We start from the raw sequence: 19,827 nt of genomic DNA, 5'->3' as shown, positions 1-19,827 counted from the left end.
GGTACTACCTGCTAGAGCAAAACTGTAGAAACAACAGAAATATAAATGCAATATCTTGAGATATGAAAGTTAGATTTAGGTGAAACCAATTTTTTTTGAAAAGAGGACGACAAGACCTACCCTAAAAAATCGAGGTGAAACCTCTTAACACGAAGAACTAGTGAAAATTCCAATATAACACAACAAGCATTTCAATCAAAACCCGTTTTCGATGAACTAGAGCTTGTCATGAGGAGAAAACACAAACTTTAAAACATCACACACATAAGAACCAAGAACAACTGAGAAATATGATGCAAAGATGCAAGGTTCGAGCTCTCTTCGAGCGATATGATCAAGTTACTCATTCGAGAACCCACTTGATATTATGGCCAACAACCCTAAAACCCGGTCTCCCAACAACAACAAGAGATTCGTAAAAGAGAAAGCCTATGAAGAACAAACCTTGACCTTGTGAATTCCACTTGAGCTAGATTACGAAGATCTTAACTGCTTCAAGATGAAGCGCCTTTCTTGATTGTGCATGCTTGATGAAGTCTTGCGGGTTGCTCCCTGGTAGTTCACTATGCGAGAGCTTCTTCTTCGACATATCTTCATGTATCCATGATCATCATTTGGATGGCAAGCTCTATCTTCATATATCTTCTTTCTTCATATTGTTGATGTCTTGAAGATGCACATGAGATATCGCTTCGTATTATTCTTTAATACATACTGATCACTTGATCTTCTTTGTTTGCTTCTTCTTGCAACCCTAAACCAAATATATGCCAAATATATGGTTAAAGTATTACATATGAACAAACCTATAAGAGAAAACTCAATGCAAACACTAATCCATAGGAGTTATCATCAATTTCCAAAACCTCACATGAGGCTCCATGGACTTTCAGCTACAACTAGAGGTTTTGAAGTTATGGCAGAGGGGTGTATTGGATGTGATGAAGACTATGATGCACATGTTGTGCGGTTATGGCCGACGGGGCATTGTTCCCGTCCATTTTGGACACATTCTCATTTGTGTCGGATGTTTGAAAACGTATGTGTCTTGTTTTTTTTTTAAGGCGAATTTCTTCTATTATCCGAGTGTTTTTTTTGGGGTGGTGGCTAGTATATTGTTGTTGAGTGTGTTTGATCACGCGCGTCTTTTTTTTCTTCTTCTTTTATTTGCTAGGTACATTCTTAATATTGTGAGATATTTTAATGGTATATATCTTCACGATATTAATATATTTTATTTTAAAAAATTGACAGGGGCTGGAACGCACGAGGGTCAAATTCGCCGGGTCAAGCGCTCACCAAACCTGGCCCACGCTTAGTCCACATGCCCCTAGTCTACGGAGGGTCGGCACTCCCCAGACCCGGCGGTGCTCCTGTTGCCTTACACAGCGTTGCGGAGCCTGGTCTGTGGACACGGTCTACGGAGGGTGGGCATGCACCAGCCACCAGCCGACGCAAATCGTTCCTTCCTTTTTCCTTCCCTCTTCTATCTCTCTCCTCTCCCCCTCTATCTCCTCCTTGAATCTTCCCCCCCTCTCTTCCAACAGGAGAAGCGGGCCAGCAGGGGGAGATTTTCGCCTCTTCTCGCGCTTCCGGATTGCGAGGTGCGGTGCCTACCCTAATCTGTTCTTCGTGCATTTTCGTACGCTTTTCCCCTTCGATTTCATTGCGGGGGCGAGTGTCCTACCGCGTTCTTGATAATGGTTTGAATTGACCGTCACGATTCCGAGGCGTGGATGCTCTCGCGCCCCTGCCGCCGGCTTAGGGTCTTTCTTGATTCCGAGCCTTGCTTGCCCCTTCTCTGCGGCAGCCGTTATGTCGATATGGAGGGGTTGCTCCGAATAATCTTGCCAAGAGCAAAGATGATGCGACTTCCCTGAGTTTCTGTTCGATTTGGCGCGATTAGGGGTAGATTGGGCGGGTTCACCGCATTAGGTTACTTCTGCCATTGGTCAATGGGGATCATATAGGGCGGGGTGGATGTCAGTTTCCAAGCGCAATTAATTGTTGGAACTCAAAAGGAGAAAAGGTACTGCATTGGGGGTTGGATAAGCAATGCAAGATTCTAACTAAATTGGGGGCTGGTTATATGGATAAGTAATGCTGGATTGTAATGCAGAGGCCGAGGCTTTCCCCTTTTCTCAAGAAAAATGTCAAAGTGGGATAACCTGGAACGCAAGAATTTTCCCTGATTCTTGCCAGAATTTAACTATTGGATGTGGACTTCCTATACCAGGCATTGCCATGTTGTGAAACAATTGAATTCCATTGTTATTTGACTTGTCAACTTGGTAGAAATTGTGGGAAGATTCAAAAGGGAGAAAAGTACTAATCTGGGGCCTAGTGATGATTTAGTGGGCAGCGTTTCTCTTCTGAGAAAAAGCTGATGAGCTGTTGTTTGGTATTTGATTTTCCAGCACGATTCACTCCCCCCTCTCAAGCCATAGTAGTCCTAGAGTAAAAAAACTGCATGCATTTGATCCACATTATGCTATCATCAATATCTGGCACTACGAGTTACTGCCTGGATCCTCACAATACCAGTTGGTTTGCTTGTTATTATCCCCTTATAACCCGCCCTGCCTTTTTGCGTCATATATTATTGTACACTGCGCTAATTTCGAATACTGTGGACCTTCACAAGATCACATGCTTTCTCAGCAACTCAAATGTTCCCAACCTTTTAGGTCCATGTATTTCTACCCTCATTGTTTATGCTGAAGCACACATGCTGTTATACTTCCTTATAGGTCATATTCAGCTCAGTTGCGGGGCTACCCTGTTTTAAAGAGAATCGTGGGTTATCTGCTTTGCATGGTCCTGTAGCATGTTCGTTCAGGGTTCATTTTGATTTAGTGAAACATTGTTGACTGGCCTAGGTTAAAATTACCTTGTGTTCAGGTGCTGTTTTCTGTTAACACAGTCATATGGTTGGATTCAGGATGAACGAAGATTTAGCTAAATCTACGAACATTGCACTTGCATGAAAATTTGTATGCGCCATTTAAAATGTGTGATTTTTTCTGACACTTGGGAGAAGTGAACCATTCCCTGTAAAATTCCTATGGAGCCCTTGCACTCGGAACAGGCTTTAAAATGTCATGATTAGGGTTACCCTTTAGCTTGTAAAACAAATCCTGCATCATCATGCTGTAAAATAGTGAAATACTTTGGCACTAAACAATAGCCACAGTAAGTGTATGACAGGGGTTTGTGGGTTAATTTTGACATGTCAAGTGGGTGTTTATATAGCAGCAACTTATAGAATTGACACACAGGCTAGTATCTGCATGAGGTTAAGGGACTGTATTTGTTAGTTCCTCAGGTGAACTGTTAAACTAGCTTGTTGGAAATATGTGTTGTCTTGCATCATATGCTTTACTTGCTTCTTTAGATGGTGTTGGAAGCTTAGAACAATGCTATCTCACTGCATAATCCTCATTTGATTTGGTCATCTCCAATACAGTGGCCGGCGACTGCTTATTTCCTCAGTATCTTTTTTTGCGGGGTTATTTCCTCAGTATTGATATCAAGTGAAAATGTTTTTTCAGAAACAATTACATTTGGAGGGTTAATTCATCTGCCTTGGTTAATTGTTCCATTGATACCCTGTTTGGCTGATTTGTTCGCATGAACTCATCTCCGAGCTTGTATGGGGTAGGTTCTCCTCATTTGCAGCAAATAAACATTATTATCATCTTATCACATTCATTATTTTTTTTATCATTTTAAATGCTGTCATAGAGTATCTGATTTTGTAATTCCAGAGCAATTCACACAACAAGCATTTCTCATGTGTACTTTATGCAGTGCAGTGGCTGCATCGGTAGTTTAAGTAAATGCAAGTCTCGTCCAGATTCTAAAGTGCAAGCATCTCTAAAGAAGAAATCCGACCATTCACCTGTTGGAAAAACAAGGCGATGTTCATCGGGTCCAGAGGCAATGGAGAACAATGCTAGCATATCAGTCTCTCTCGAGGGAAATATCTCGTCACTTCCCAACTCAATTGCCAATGATTCTAAGATGTCTGTGGAAAATGGGAAAGATACTTCATTTATCAATCATGGTATGGTTTGATTTGTATCCTTGGTTACTTGTGTTCATCAATTATGGTATGGTTTGATTTGTATCCTCGGTTACTTGATTTGCTAAGTTTAGTTGCTTCTATTTGTAGTAGATATCTAACTAAATTACATCTAGTGGTCTAACATCAATAATTACCATGAAAACATCAGCTTGTAGCTGTATTGGAACTGTGCCAGTCAGTTGAAGTTAAATGATTAATCACTGTTTTGTTTATGTAGAATTATTATTACTTTCACTCATTGTGCTGCAAGATTGTGCATATAGATATTTATTTGGTGTTCAATATAAATTTCCATCTGTAAAATAGCCTGATTTTGATTACAGTACTTAGCTAGTTTGGTGGAGCATTGTTTGTTCTTATTTTACTAGTACCAAGGAACATATCATGTTAACACTTTGTTTCTGTTAGTTATTAATTATTTAGAGATTTCTGCGTGTCAAGGACATGGACATAATTTAATAGGTAGTAGCCTAGTAGAAGGCATAATCTTTACTTTGTTTAAGATCAATCAAACTGCAATCAGTATATACCATTTGCTGACTAATTCAGATTCTGTTCTGCAGCTGCTATAGCATGGGCTGAGATGAGAAGTCAATGGATTGGAGATAAGAAAAAAGCTCCCAAAGAGGCTGCACAAGAGCCAATAATCAGGTCTCTGTTCCTTTTTGTCTCGTTCATTTGCCTTCACAAAATTCTTTCTAGAGGTATGAGGTATCCAGAGTGCAATGAACCCTAGGTGGTTCAGATCCTCGGAGAGAGTTTTTTCATTCGCAGTATTATCATTGTAGGAGAATTCCTAATTACTTTTGCAAATAATGTTTTGTTTCACATTGTTCTGTGGCAAAATGGAAAAACACTGTTGCTGGTTTCCGTTTGGTGCCTGGCTGAATACTTAACTATCTACCTTTAACCATCTGTATATCTTTGTGTAAGTACTAAGGGTTTATCCGAGAAATGAACAAAACTGTGTTCAGCACCTGATGTAGTTGTTCTGTCAGCGTTTTCAAGACACTTCTACGGGCATCATAGAAAAATTAGCAATGTTGGTTGCTGTTGATCAATGCCTGTGGTTCTTATTTTGTGATTCCAGTGCCCTTGGTTAGCTTGCTCTGTCAAATGTATTTCAGCCGATCACAATGCTCAGTTCCCGTGCATATGTTTCCCATTGCAGTTGGTGCACTACATATGATGATCTCTTGTCAACAAGCGAGCGTTTCTCACAGCCAATCCCATTACCTGTAAGAACCCTGAAGCCAATGCCTTTTATGTTCTGTAATTCATCTATTTTGTGAACTTATGGAGTGCCAAATACTTGCAGGAGATGGTTGATTTTTTGGTTGATATATGGTATGAAGAAGGGCTCTATGATTAGCTGAGTCTTGGTTGTTGAGAAAAGTAGCCAGGTGAAGAAAGACTGCAGAGTAGCAGCATCCTTTGTCTGAAACTGCGGAATCAAGAAAACAGTCAAGTGTAAATACTACTTCAGTGTGTTGATAATTTGATTTACTTCCTTGCAAGTTGGGTTGTAAGCTGAGTCATGTTGCTAATCGCTGAAGTACTCTATGTCATGTCATAGCCTCATAGGCTCATAGCTGAGTGAATGGTAAAAGCGAGCAACTCTAGCTGAATGAAACGGTCATTTCTTGCACCAGACTAGATGAAACAACCCACTGTCCTCCGTTAAGACAATGTCATTTTCTTTCTGCAACTTACATGTGTGTAACGTTCTTTTGGCAACTTAGTAAAAGAAGCAAGAACTGCATATGCATGTAAAGTATGTTGCAAAAAAAAAAAAAAAAAAAAAAACTTGATCCTCGAGTCTAGCTTTTGCATGATATGTTTGAGAAGAAAGAATTGCATATGCATGTTGAAGCACGGAAGGAGAGAATGTCTGAAACTACACCATAGAGCAAGGCCACCACCGTCACTGTATCTCTCAGCACCAGCAAAATCACCGTTTTGGGGGGGGAAATGTACTCCAACGAAACACATGTAGGGGATGTCAGGGAGCCCCTTAATACGAGGATGCCCTAAAAGAGGAGAGACAACAGCAATATACATCTAACATACTCAAAGTAAGAAAAAAATAGAAGAACTGAAATTGGCATAATATATCCCTGTAATAGATAGATAACACTTTGTGCCTCCAGCACTAGTTGGGAAAACATTGAAGTCAAAGCAAAGACAAAATAACTGGTTTAACTTTGCAGGCCTCTTGACAAAGGGCATTCATAATCAAGTCTTCTACGCTGATTATTTATATAAAAGAAACACCATGCATGATATGATGCTTTTACAACTCCCCTACAGTTGCATTATGTCTAGATGATGAAACGGTGACTGTCAATTCCGGTCACACCAGCAGCATTTTGCTCAAACATCAAACATGAGGCTGAACTTGGTAGCGAGAGGAACGGATATTATGGCAGCACCCAGAGCGACACCAAATATACGGTGTGAGATTGAGAACGTAGCGCTCAGCTGTGGCTTCTTCAGAGGAAGATGGGGTGACAATGGACGGTTTGCAACAGGAGCTGATAGGGGACGGCTTGTGTGCAGGGATCTGCTTCCAGATGGATACACCCTTGGCTGCACAGCTCCTAGGGGACAAGATGTGTAGCCCCTTGCTTGCCCAAGGATTGAGGAGCTTCTAAGACCATCCATGCTGCTGAACGATGAGTTTGAGCTACCAAGGGCACCTGAAACCATCACGGAAAGAAATGTGGTAAGCCAAACAGAAATGAACTGTAAACTTCTATAGAGCAGAGTTACAATATAACAGAAGTCTCATCATATATAACAAAGCTAATAAACATTGCTGATTATTATACATAAAAACTAGTAATTACTTGCACAATTACCTAGTAGCAAGTAAATATATGAACTATTGCCCCCACATAAAACTCATGATTCAAGCCATATGATTCTCCATCAAACAATACACATCAAACCAATGAATTCATATTAAAACGAAACAAAAGATATACAACTGAAAATGGGCCACACGAGGTGTGCTTGAACTATTGTTCACACGGAAAATTCAAAGAATAACCAAGAACAGCACTTTGTCTCAATGACTCCAGATAAGTTGTAAATGATCAGATTTATGTCCACAATTTGCCTTCTCTTGAAATGATATATTAAGCTTCTATCTACACTGTTAATCCACTAGAAGCCCTACACAGCTAGAGTGCGCTTGCGAAGGTGCCTGTGTGCTCCTGCTACAACGGTACATCAGTACTAACTATACTATTGATCCGTCTTGTGGTGGTTTGGTATCTTAAAAGTTCAACCTACATCAAAAGGAGAAAGAACACAGAGATATGCCCAAGAGATCTTACCACGAAGAGCAAATGGAGCATTGCTGAAGAGTGCAGATCTAGGGTTGCTGTGATGCTTCTCCATTCCTGCACAAAACGAACCAATAATAATACTTAGCATCAACACGATTTAGTAAAAAATACTCCCTCCAGTCCATAATAAGCGTCAGGGCTTTAGTTCAATTTTGACCAAATTTGAACTAAAACTCCGACAAGCTTAATCAACAGAATTCGTGCCTCGAAGAGGCCAAGATTATAACTGAAAATAGTGAAATTGATTTTTGGGAGCATAATCAAGTAATGCATTTTATAAAACATGTTAATTTTGAAGCTAAGCAGATTACCGGAGTCACGGTAACTCATCCAAACCGTGATCCTGATTAGTGTTTACCTGATGGCAAGGGGCAGGCCATGGGAGGTGTTGGGAGCTATTTCCATGGTTCATTTGGCTGCGGTCTTTGTGGTCAAATGCGGGGCTGCGGGTGTGGTGGGAAACTACAGCGAGAGATAAGGTAGCTGGCAGCGTTTGATGGAACACTAAGACCCTAACTTGCAGGAGCACACAAGGTTCGAAAAGCTCAAAATAGCAGTGCGGGCGTGCTCGGCAGTGGCCAAACGAGGAGCTTTGTCCAGAGTCTGCTCTTTCTCAAACTTGGCTAGCCATATCCTTTTTTACTAAATCATGTTCACGCTGATTTACCACCCTTTTTCATGCATTTGGCACGTGCAATTTTCCCCCCTCCTAGATGACCCACAAATTTCACTTTTAACAGTGGCTGAGGTTGAACAAGACTGTAATGCTTTCAAGATATTCCACTCCACCATACTCTATAAAGTTGTACCGTGGCATGGTATGATGGAAGGAGTCCTGGTCTCAATTTTTTCTACCAAATGGCAGCTATTAGCTATTAAGATTCAGGAAACTGTCAGCCCGGCATCCCTCTTGTCTTACATTCCTACATTATTCATGCATACAGAACCATCTAATTATACACCCTACTAACTCCACGATTGGGAAAAGCTTGTGCGTGGAAAATCAGAACTCATGCACAGGTCCTTGAAAACAAGTACATGTCTAAAACCTGAGCAGTTTGAGAAATTCATGTCTACGAAAAGAAATTCGGCAGTACAGATGGTGAATGAACCCTCGATGAGCATAGAAGTTTCTGAAGATGACACTACATGATAAAACTAAATAAATTGGCTGACAGATTCGTGTACCCTATATGAATCACCGATGCATGTTCCCATGCATGGATTATACAGTCTCCAAGATTTTTTCCCCATCTCGAACTCCGTTCACAATAAGAAAACCTCCTTTTGATGATCAAAAGCGTCAGCAATTGGATAATCCACAACGAAATCAGTTTGGCGGTCTACAAGACAACTAAACAACTAAACATGAAAAAATGTAGATCTAAAGACGAAAGGAACCACGGGATCGGAGGTGGGAGAGGCGCGGGGGATGCGGACAGGGAGGGTGATGCTTGTGCGTGGCGGAGAGAGGAACCAGTACCTGCCGCCGGAGTGGATGCTGCGGTGGAGGCGATCGATCGGGAGTCGGAGAGAAGAGGGGGCACGTTCCTGAGAGAAGCGACGGGGGGTCTCAGGGGGCTCAGGGCAGCCGGGGCCTGGGACTGGGAGGGCTGGGCGACCCGTCCTCCTCCCCTTTGGAGCGCGGATGCAGTGCGACCATACCGGGCCAACGGGCCGGGCTTTGGCCCGCCAGCACGCGAACTGAGCCCGTCATGGGCCCATACCGGCCCGTGGCCAGGTACTCCTGGGCCCTTGCCCAGGCATCCAGGCCAGGCCCGTGCTGGCCCGCCAAGTAACGAGCCTTTGCGTGTCGGGCCGTGCTAGGCCCGTGAAAGGTCGTGTAGTGTCGGGCCGGCTTGTTGGCCAGGTATGAGTGCGACCGAAGATTTACATCCCGCACGTTTATACTTAGGTTATCGATGGACAAAAAATACATATGCGAATGTAAATGTTTCACAAGCTAGTTCATAAATGACACGAAGGAAGATACGGGTGCACCTAAGATGTTGAGCTAGGCCTAAACCCTAATGTAGTGCATAGTCGTCGGCTATCGTCACATCGATAACAAAAGGAAGATCTTGGGTTTGAGACGAATGATAGCTCCGACACTCCCTCGACCTTCATATATACTATAAGTTGCATCAGTATTGATCTCACCTCTCATTCGGATGGGCATGTGACAATGGACATAGCCGATCTCTGTGGTGTTTGGACATTCTCATCGTGCACATATTGGTGTTGCTCCCACCATATATACCACATCTCAGAGCAATCTCTGGTAACCCGACTCCATCTAGAGGATCACAAGCTCATTTTGGAGATATAATGTGCTCTAAGGCAACAATTCTTGCTCTATCAAAATTTAGGTCTTTAGCGATCACCGTCTGAACACATAGTTTCTATTGGATTTGCTTGACACATAAACACGAGAATACGGTATGTCTTCAACAATATATTTGTTGGGCAGAATTCCCAAGTAAGAAATAAGTCCATGTAAATTCCCGTCCACGAAATTTCACCTTTGAAGGTATGTCCAGTTTCTACAACACTTTTTCCAAATAAAACTGACGCTACTAAGAAAATAGCTATATGTGGCTTGCATACCTGTGGCACATTACATAAGTGGTGCGCCACGTGTATTATCACATATCAGTATATCATGGATAGCAACTTACCCATGCCGCGCCGTGAGAGTGGTGCGCCACCCGTATATTTAGGCTGGGATGTTAGGGTTGGCCTCCCTTACTCGTGCCACATCCCATAATGGTGCATCATAGATATTTTGCTACCTGTAGTAGACTCCTAGAACCCTACTCTTTTATAACGCGTACCATTTTGGCATTATACACAAGATATATAATATTAGACAATGTAAAGCAAGATTTCATCACAAGTCCACAATACAAAAACCACCCGATATCGAAACCACGCACGAGCAAGTGTTTTTGCAATTGTCCGGACATGAAACCACCTGCTAGAGGAAGAGAGAAAGAAAAACCAGATGACGACCTTCATCATAATCTCTGTCGTGCCCACCGTGATTGCGGTTCTACTATATTTGATCGTAGCTAGTTGTGACGCCCCGGAACCGGTATCCTGAGGATTCCAGCGATCCCGCCGAAATCCGCACGATATCGATTCTGAGACGCCCTCCGACACGACGTGCGCGACAAGTCACACACGTGATGCCAGAGGAATTAACACGAGCGGTAACATTACAACAGGATTATAATAGAGCCCACAAGATACATATATTACAACAACGACTCCAACGAGTCAAGATACAAATATACAATACAAAGATCCAAATCATACAGAAGATCGAATGCATCCGAGTACGGACAAGATACAAATTGGACTAAGAGTCCTGAAGATAACCAGTGGCGTCCATAACCCTGCCCAGACCAAGCCGGAAGTGTAACCTTGCTAACGTCGTCATCTTGTACCTGTCGAAGTCGGGCCATCGGTTGCCGACAAAAGGGAGGAAGCAAAAGAGAAAGGGAAAAGGCGAGAGTAAGTACCAAGGAACGAACTCCGGCACGTACTTAGCGAGACTAGAAATGGCTATGCTCGCCGGGCGAGTATATATATATATATATATATCGCATGGGGCTATATGGTAGGTTTAGCGGCAGCAAAACTATAACCAATAGAGACACGCTACAACATCCGTCTACTCAGAGAAGATACGAGAGCGCACAAGGTAACATATAAATACTACACAAACATAACCCAGCTAAATACACATATCCCCTTCAACAATTGCGAAGAGGCAATGTAAAAGACACTCAACGGTGGACATGTTTTATTAGGTATCGGTTGTACTAATGCTATATTACTACGCAAGTTATTATCAAATTATTAACAACAAGTATAAGGTGTAAGTTGTTCTATGATCAAGCTATCCAATTCCAAGTCGTCCATAACCGCGGACACGGCTTATCGATAAGATGTACACCCTGCAGGGGTTGCCCAAATGTAACCATACGCATGCTCGACCCACTTACGACGGGTGGATGTCTCACAACAAGACCGTTCCCAGTTCAACAAGAAAGTCTAGGGGGGCCACCCGACTAAGCTACCCGTGACGAAGTCCGGCCGTACTCCGAGACGGACTCAAGGTTTGCGTCGGCGGCTAGGCGTGCAAACCACACGCTTCGCTAAACATCCCGCGGGGTACAGTACAAGATATAAACACCCGAAGGCAACAGGAAGTAAACACCCGAAGGCAACAGTATATAAACATGCATGCGCCAAATAAAACCAAGGTTGTGGCCCCCTTTTCAACTGACTTGAGAAAAGGTAATGGATGAGGGGGGGTCCCAATAATCGTCCCCACGCATGGGTAGAGCGCTCAATCTCGGAATAGATAACAAGAACTCGGGTCCTAGGGGACATTAGCAAGTCAAAGTTCCGATGCTTTCGCAAAGGGGCTCACAGATGCTTCTGCTTACAATTTTAGTTGTTAACAAATAAGTAAAGTATGTGTATCTCGAACAACTTATATAGCATGTGATAACCTCCCAACAACCCAACATATCCCGATAACAAATCGAGATAAACAACAGAACCTAAACACGCCTACGACTCGCAAGGCTCAAACATCAAGCAACGGCTATGGATAAGGAATGGTGCATATAGGATTAATATGGTAAACAAGTGGAATAGGACACGTGACTCGATAATGAACCACAACATAAGGATAGCAGTGCGAGGGAGAGAGTAAAATAGGTGAAGAGAGAGGGCTCGCCTGTGAAAAGCTGCAGAAGAACTTGTCGGAGAACTCGTCGTATCTCACATCAACACTTCGTGATCCTATCTGGGAAGAAGCAAATGCTGGACAAACAACGGGTGCAAGTCTTACTACTACGGATAAAGAAGATCCAGCATGACCAAGATGATATGCATGACATGGCAATTATGATGCGATGCACTTATCCAATTTAAACGGAATCGGAATTCCGACAAACAATTATTATGTTCGAGTTGTTTATCTACCCCGCATATTAAATGTGGATTAGCATGGCAAAGACATGGCATGGGTGCGCTACACAAATTTAAATGGAACCGGGATAAGAGATAAGTAGTCCCGCACAATCCCATATTTATTTAGGTGATTCACTATTTATCCGAACCTACAAGATATGCAATGCAATGCGAGACATGTTGATATGATGAATGCAACAAGTTGTAGATGGCTCATTTATAAAATAGGTATAGGTTAGGGTTTGGTTCTCACGAAACAAAGAGGGTCGCCGGATTGAAGAGGAAGAGGATGAAGCCGGGGTCTCGATCTTCGGATCCGGGAAGGAGAACTTGATTCGATGGCGGTGGTCTTCAATTTCGGCTTCGTTTGCTAATGGTGGACTTGGACGCCGGGGTTCTAGGGATGCATCGGGATGCTTCAATCGAAGACGAAGTGACGAACTTGGCGGCACGGAAAGAAGTAGACCTTGGCGGCACCACGAGTTCCTTGCGTTCGCTGGCCGGAGTGAACTCGTAGCATCTTCACGCAGTAGCTCTCGCTGCAGTAACACACCCCAGACCACAACAACATCACATCTTCAACAGTAGCAGCAGCATAGCAAAGTGCAGAGATACTGCGATGGTTTATTTCCTGTGAGAAGTGATTCAAATTTCAGGCAATAGGACAAACAACTTATGTACATGCCAAGGAGCAGACACGAAGGAGGAGACGACCATCGGAGTTGAAACGGGGACAGCACGTACTGCCGGTCACCATCCCTGGCCACGGAAGGCACCATGGAGCGGCCGAGGAGACCGTGGTGATGAGGCGTCTGCGTGCGAGGGCGACGGCGAGTGCTGCGCAGCAGCTGCCGGAGCCAGAGCAGAAGGGCGCGGAGGAGCGGACGCCAGGGCCGAAGAGGAGGAGGCGGGCTCGACGGGATGCATCAGACGCGGTTCCTGGCGGCGTGTACCCGTGGGGCTTATGGCGGCGCGCAGCAGAGGCGACGGGAGGTGGCGCCGGTGGTCGCAGAGATGGCCGGAGGCGTTGCGTGTCGCGCTAGAAGAAGGCGACACGGGAGGCCGCGGCGATGTGCTTGGCGAGATGGATGCGGCGGCAGGCGGTGGCGCTGAGAGGATGGGGAAGGGGCGCGGCCGGAGGAGCTAGCCGCGACGAGGTGGAGGACCACGCCGCCGCGGTGGCCTAAGAGGACGGCGAGGCGTCGATGCGAGCAAGGCAGGGGAAGACGGGGTCGAGTCGCGTGCGGGGGAGGAGAGATGCTCGGGGTCGAGCTGGGAGCAGAGAGAGGTGGAAGGACCGCGACGGAAAAAGAAAAGGAGGAGGGGGTTTTTCGGAAAATGGCTTGGGCCGCCGGTTGGGCCAACTTGGGGCTCGCAGGCATGGCCGGTTGGCTGGGGCTTTCTCCTCCCCCCCCTTTTTTTAATTTAATAAAACAGTTTTCAGTTTTTATTTCCTGGTTGCTTTATAGCCACGTTAAAAATAGTTTTAAGACCACAAAAATACCAGAAAAATATATTTTTTTAGTTTGGGGATAAAGAGGGAATAATTTTGGCAACAAAATAATGTTTTAATAAAAATAATTTTGTGATGCTAAAAATATGCAAGATGCCATGGTGAACTTGGAACGACACGGAAAAACAAGCAAAGAGAAAAAAAAATCTATTTAGGGTTTTTTTTCCGGGTCGTTACACTAGTTTAAGTTAAGCCAGCATGTTCTTTTACAAATTATTACATCCGTTTTAAAATAAGCGAACTTATATTTAGATTTTTTTTTTAGTTTTTGATAAAATGGCATAGCGGGGACGAGGTAAGTTGAGGTAAGGTTAGATATCAACCAATATATAGAAATGGAAATTTAGGTCGATGATGAAAATAAAACAGAAATTGAAATGCCTTCATTTTAGCAAATGAGCGTGAAAAGGTAAAATGGGCTATGAAATGTCAGCGAAATTGAAAAACAAATAAACGAATATAAGAGAAGATAAGTAGGAATAACAAAAGTAAAGTCGAAATTAGGAGCCTTGCGCCGTTCCATTCACTAGCAGATTCGCAGGCTGCCTGGTGCAGACGGTTGCTTCCTTCTCGCTGTTTGTCTTTTCTTTCTCGGGGACCCGCGCCGCGTCACCCGCCGGCGGGCGAATAATCTGCGGCGGTTTGGATCCAGTCCTTTCGGCCGGCGCCGATGGAGAAGATGAAGGCGCTGCTGAAGCCGCGGGCGACGCCGCAGCAGCAGCTGCGCGAGTGGCAGCGCCGCCTCCGCAACGAGTGCCGCGGCCTCGACCGCCAGATCCGAGGTTCCTCGTCCCCTTCTCTCCCCCTTTTCCCCCTTGCGTAGAGGCCAATTGCGGCCAGGTCTTGCTTTGGTGCTCCCCTGGGCGAGTAGTAATGAATTGGGTGCCTGGATGATCGGAACCCATTCGACCAAACCCTTGTCGAGGTGTTATTGCATTTTCCGCTGATGCTTTTCTTGCATGGAATTATTTCTTCTCAGTTGTCTTGGCTTGCTTTTGCAGATGTCCAGAGAGAAGAGAAGAGCGTGGAGAAAGCTATCAGGGAGGCTGCTAAGCGCAACGACATGGGATCCGCAAAGGTATGCTTATTTGTGATCTTGTTATTTTTTTTTGTAAGCATACCAGTGTGTTTCTTGTTCACCTTTAGCATCATCATCGCACATAATAGAAAACCATAGATTTGTATTGTCCCGTGTACGAACAATTCAGTTTCTTCTGCATTGCTTGTTAAATTCTCTTCACAAAAAACAGCAAGTTTGCAGACTGTTTTGTTTCTAGTTCATTTAGTTCAGTGACCTGATTTTACTGATTTTTTCTTTTGCTTTTGTTAAGGAACAATGAATTTCTATTGGTTTTCACATCCATATGAATGGCTTGTTTTTACGAGCCAATCACAACCCTCCTCCTTCACCCGGGCTTGGGGCTGCCTTTTTCTTTCTCCTTCTCGTTTTGGTTTCCTTTTTTCTTATGTTGGGTTTCATATCTAGCTTACCCAACTTGCTTGGGAAAAAAATGTTTGATAATGTTGTTGTTTTTCTTGTAAGGATTATTGAACCTGGCTGGGGAATGCTTGTGCCAGAATTTGAAACCTTAACCTTTGCATACCTCATGGGCATTTATATGCAGCACATATATATTCTTGGCATAAAACTTCAGACCTATGATGAGCGTAAATTCCTAGCAAAGAGAAAAGAAAAATTCTAGCTTAACCAGATATAGTAGATTTAAAACTCTTACCTTGCTTGTGGGGTTAGCTTTCCATAAATGTAAGATGCTATTTCCAATAATATTCCATTCTGGAAATAATGAAATAATCAGTATGGATAATTTTGGTTTTTGGAAGCATCAATATAGGATTGGTACTAGATTTAAATGTTCATTAATGTGTCAGAACTATCTTCTGAAAATGATGGCTTCTTGCACCTTTAATTGGTTCGTTGCCGAAAATAAACAAAACCTGCAGGTGCAAATGAAGTTACCAGTATTACTAATATAAAGCACAATGAGATATCACATATATGTATTAGCTTTTGTTAGATAATCATTTGGGTTGGATAACCAGCTTAAGATTATCACATTTTCTTGTTTATATTTCCATCTGCCCCTAAACAGTACCATCTTAGAATACTGTAATCACTTGCAAAATATGTATTGACTAACATAGATTAAACCAAACATGTTGGACAAACAAATTTCTGAGCCATGTTAGTTGTAGTTAAACATTATCGAAAGATAGAAATATATGCTTGGAATTCAATTAAAGCATATAGTGATGTGTTATCAACAAACATTATCTCCTCCATCCATTCACCAACCGGTGGATTTGGTGCATTAGCATGCTAGAAGAATCTCAAGAACATACATATTCTTCTAGCATTGCTAATACACATGCTTGCAATTTCTGACCATCATTGCTCCTTTGGAAGCAGCAGTTTCTGGTCATATAGACAAGCTAATCACATAACTAAATCAGTAATGAGAATGCTTCTGCGTTATTTACACATTAATCTCCCCACCCTACATTTAGTTGCCAGTTCTCCCATATGTTTTAGTCTGTTATTATTGTGTTTCGCGTTTCAGCACATACTTATCTGCCAGAATAAGTTGAACAGTTTACTTTATTGTTGATGTTATCGTTTCAATGTTATGTTCAGGCTCTTGCAAAGGAACTTGTGAGATCAAGACGTGCTGTTAATCGTCTTTATGAAAACAAGGCGCAACTAAATTCTGTATCAATGCATCTTGGAGAGATTGTTGGTACGATCCTTTTTAATCATTTTGGGTGTTTGTCATCTAACACTTATTAGTTTATGCGGTATCCTCTAGCCTGTGGAAGATATTATCTTTGTACTTGTTAGCATTTGCCCTCGTATTAATCATTACAAACTAAAGTTTCTTGTATGCATTTCTTGCCTTTGGGAAGTAGATAATTCTGTTACTGTAGTTGCCAGGTTTGCTGTGATATACTAATATCCCCCGAATCCTGATCCCAATCAAGCAATCTAGTTCAGGGTTCGCAATCATTGCTGTTTGCATAGGGTTCGGTCCAATTTGTTAATGGTTGCCGAACCAAAGAAATCATGAGAACAGTGGAAGGATGATAGTAGGTTTGCCTCTATTACTGCTCGACCATGCTGTCCTCAATGTCACTAGAGCACATGAATCCTGCCAATGCTGTCAGAGTGAGCAGCAGAGCGGCAGGGAAGCATGAGGTGCAGCCTACAGACTTGAGATCTGGATAAGGAGGATTTTCTGATTAGTTGGATACAATGCTGCCTTTGCTAACTTAAGGCTTCTTTGCTTAAAAGAAGAACTAAAATGAATTGTTATTGGGCTGGATGGGGTTGATCAGGCCCTTTTTTTTTACCTTTTCTTCGTGAGAGTCATATGTCTAGGCAACTATGTGGTGTCTTGATCTCATAGCTTTGGTGCATAATTGTCTTTTCTGATTCGTGAACCCATATCATTTCTGAATCGGAGATGTATACCCCTAGCGAACCCAATTTTTGTACAGCGAATTGCTAACCACAAACCAAATCGCAAACCTAACAGTCTACAAATCTCGTAAGTATACCATTTGATGGTTCCGTGGTCCATGCCTTTGTAACTGTATATATTGAAATTTGTATATGCCATTTGATTGTTTCATCTTTCATGCCATTGTATTTCTTAATAGATGTCTGACTAAGGGAATGGCATGTGGGTCCCTGTCTAGAACATCTTATAATTTGGATAAGAGGAAGTTATTTAAATTACAGTGGAAAAAATCATCACAAAAATGTTTTAAACACTTTTATCAGTATTCTGTAGCACCTTAAATATAATTAAGTGCTCATCTTATTTGGTTTTGAATGGTTTTTCTTTCAAGTTTTGCTTGCTAGCGCACATGTGAGCTTACAGGTTGAAACCAGTACCCAATTTTTTTGGTGAACTGAAAAAACATTATATTGTGTCTACATTGGCATTTTCAAGATTTGACATCTTTATTTCGGGTCAGGAAGTAGTGCTCAGTTTGTTTCTATTTATTTGCTGCAAACTGGTAACTTCTGTTCATGCATTTTTCAGCAACCTCAAGAACAGTAGGCCATCTGTCAAAAAGTACTGAAGTTATGAAGATCGTTAATGGTTTAATGAAAGCTCCAGAATTGGCTACTACGATGCAAGAATTTAGCAAAGAGATGACAAAGGTAAATTATCAGCGTGTTAGATATTTAGATACTTAGTACATATGAAATAAGAACTTCCATTTCGTTTGTGCTGTTCAAAGATGTTAAAAATTGTCATTGACACCGCTATATCTCTGTTCAGCTATTACGGGGTGGATCAGTGGGTGGTGTACTGGTGTTTTAACTCTGCTTACTTTTTATGGTTCTCACTCTAGGCAGGTGTAATGGAAGAGATGATGAACGATGCAGTTGATTCAGCTTTGGACTCCGAGGACATGGAAGAGGAAATTGAGGAGGAGGTGGACAAGGTTCTTGCTTCAGTAGCAGGGGAGACTGCTTCACAACTACCAGATGCTGCTAGGACACAGAAGGTTAAGCAAGCTTCAACGAGCAAGGTTCCTGAAGAGGTAGATGCTTTGACACTTCTATATTTGTTTGCATGTAGTTAACGTGTAAACATTCAACTATATATGCTATAGAGAAATGAGCTATGGCTCTGAAGAAGCTATTACCTTGAAATTTTCTTTTCCTGAGTTGAAGTTGTCCTCTATAGATATACAACATCCTAACTGTAGCTGCTTAGTACCAAAATAAATGAATTACTAAGTACTCCATATTAAATTTTCTAATCTTATCCAACTAAAGCGTGCTTTTGTTGTAAGAAATTTATACTGCCTTGCTTGTATCTAAGAACACTTGTATTTTTGCATTTTGCAGCGAGAAGCTGTTGCTGAGGGGCGATGATGATGAGGAAGATATGGAAGAGATCAGGGCACGGCTTGCTAAAGTGAGGTCGTAAGCTGTGCTCCCAATAACCTTGTAAGTTTGGGAAGTCACAGCTTACGAGATAACACCCAAACCCTTGTATGCATCGGGTTGATAACAGCATAGATCTTTGCACACGTTGCTGCATTTGCACCAGTAGCGTGTTGTTGTATAGTAAGCAATGTCATAAGGACGATATGTGTATCGACCTTATTACCTGTCAGTCATTTGATACATAATGCAATTGTTCACACAAAAAATTGATAGTCTGGGAGCTGTGTGAACTCGTTTCTGTATGTTACGTGTAAAGAAAGTACACGGAAACTAGTCTTTATTCTGAGCTTGAACCTGTTGTTCCTTAGTGGCTAAGTTTCTGGCTCCATCCTTGCAAGTCGTAAACTCAACTGTCACAATGTTCCAATCTGATATCTTACAGAAGAGCAGGCTTTCTGAGATGGTGACAGTTCTTGCTTGTGTCTGCATATGTGCTCAAGATTCACTTTGCAACTGCACTTGGAAGGTAGTCATACTTCTATGTGACTTCCTAGCACTTCTCTTTAGCTTCTGGAGATGGAAAGTGTTTTGATTGGCCAGCTATTTTTTGTAGTTTAAAATACACCGGCTAGCAAATGAAATCCAGAGTTGGGTAAATTCAGGTGTAGACGTGCCAAGGCTTGCACGATCTGACCGTATGAGCTTTGCATGGGATACTCCACTGTGACTGGACTTATGAGATTGAGGTTCGCATCTGGTTGATGCATATTTTTAGGCCTCAAAAGTTGACACTTCATCCATTCAAGCGTGTAGGACGTTTAACTAGCTGCGCCGCAACGAAACTAGCGGGGAGTAGAACCCCATACAACCAATAAAAATTAATTAAGCGTTCATCCATTCAAGCGTGTAGGGATCATACCGAATACCGCCCCATACAACCAACAAAAATTAATTAAGCGTC

The 19,827-nt window shown here is 42.6% G+C and overlaps 2 protein-coding genes and 1 pseudogene across 5 annotated transcripts; 2 read left to right on the top strand and 1 right to left on the bottom strand.

Annotated features, from left to right (window-relative positions):
- Nucleotides 1-1,471: 1,471 nt before the first annotated feature.
- Nucleotides 1,472-5,738, top strand: LOC124674772. 4 transcript variants are annotated; one of them, XM_047210829.1, is made up of 6 exons: nt 1,490-1,604; nt 3,552-3,657; nt 3,811-4,066; nt 4,651-4,738; nt 5,259-5,325; nt 5,406-5,738. In XM_047210829.1, the coding sequence occupies exons 2-6, from the start codon at nt 3,631-3,633 to the stop codon at nt 5,457-5,459; spliced, it is 492 nt and encodes a 163-aa protein (XP_047066785.1). In that variant the 5' UTR covers nt 1,490-1,604; nt 3,552-3,630; the 3' UTR covers nt 5,460-5,738. The 4 variants fall into 4 exon arrangements, with proteins under 4 accessions (XP_047066788.1, XP_047066785.1, XP_047066787.1 ...); XM_047210832.1 differs by lacking the exon at nt 3,552-3,657 and having other exon boundaries at nt 1,472-1,604; nt 3,816-4,066; XM_047210831.1 differs by lacking the exon at nt 3,552-3,657 and having other exon boundaries at nt 1,492-1,604.
- A 581-nt stretch (nt 5,739-6,319) lies between these two features.
- On the bottom strand, nt 6,320-9,043 carry LOC124674814 (succinate dehydrogenase subunit 3-1, mitochondrial-like). Its single transcript, XM_047210869.1, has 3 exons — nt 8,924-9,043; nt 7,429-7,494; nt 6,320-6,786 (listed from the first exon to the last, which is right to left on the bottom strand). Exons 2-3 carry the CDS (start codon nt 7,490-7,492, stop codon nt 6,461-6,463), a joined length of 390 nt encoding a protein of 129 aa, XP_047066825.1. The 5' UTR covers nt 7,493-7,494; nt 8,924-9,043; the 3' UTR covers nt 6,320-6,460.
- Nucleotides 9,044-14,597: 5,554 nt separating this feature from the next.
- LOC124675436 lies at nt 14,598-19,209 on the top strand (annotated as a pseudogene).
- Nucleotides 19,210-19,827: the final 618 nt, after the last annotated feature.

This window comes from Lolium rigidum, chromosome 7 (assembly GCF_022539505.1).
Source record: "Lolium rigidum isolate FL_2022 chromosome 7, APGP_CSIRO_Lrig_0.1, whole genome shotgun sequence".
Taxonomy (NCBI): domain Eukaryota; kingdom Viridiplantae; phylum Streptophyta; class Magnoliopsida; order Poales; family Poaceae; genus Lolium; species Lolium rigidum.
This window is presented reverse-complemented; position numbering and strand designations above follow the sequence as displayed.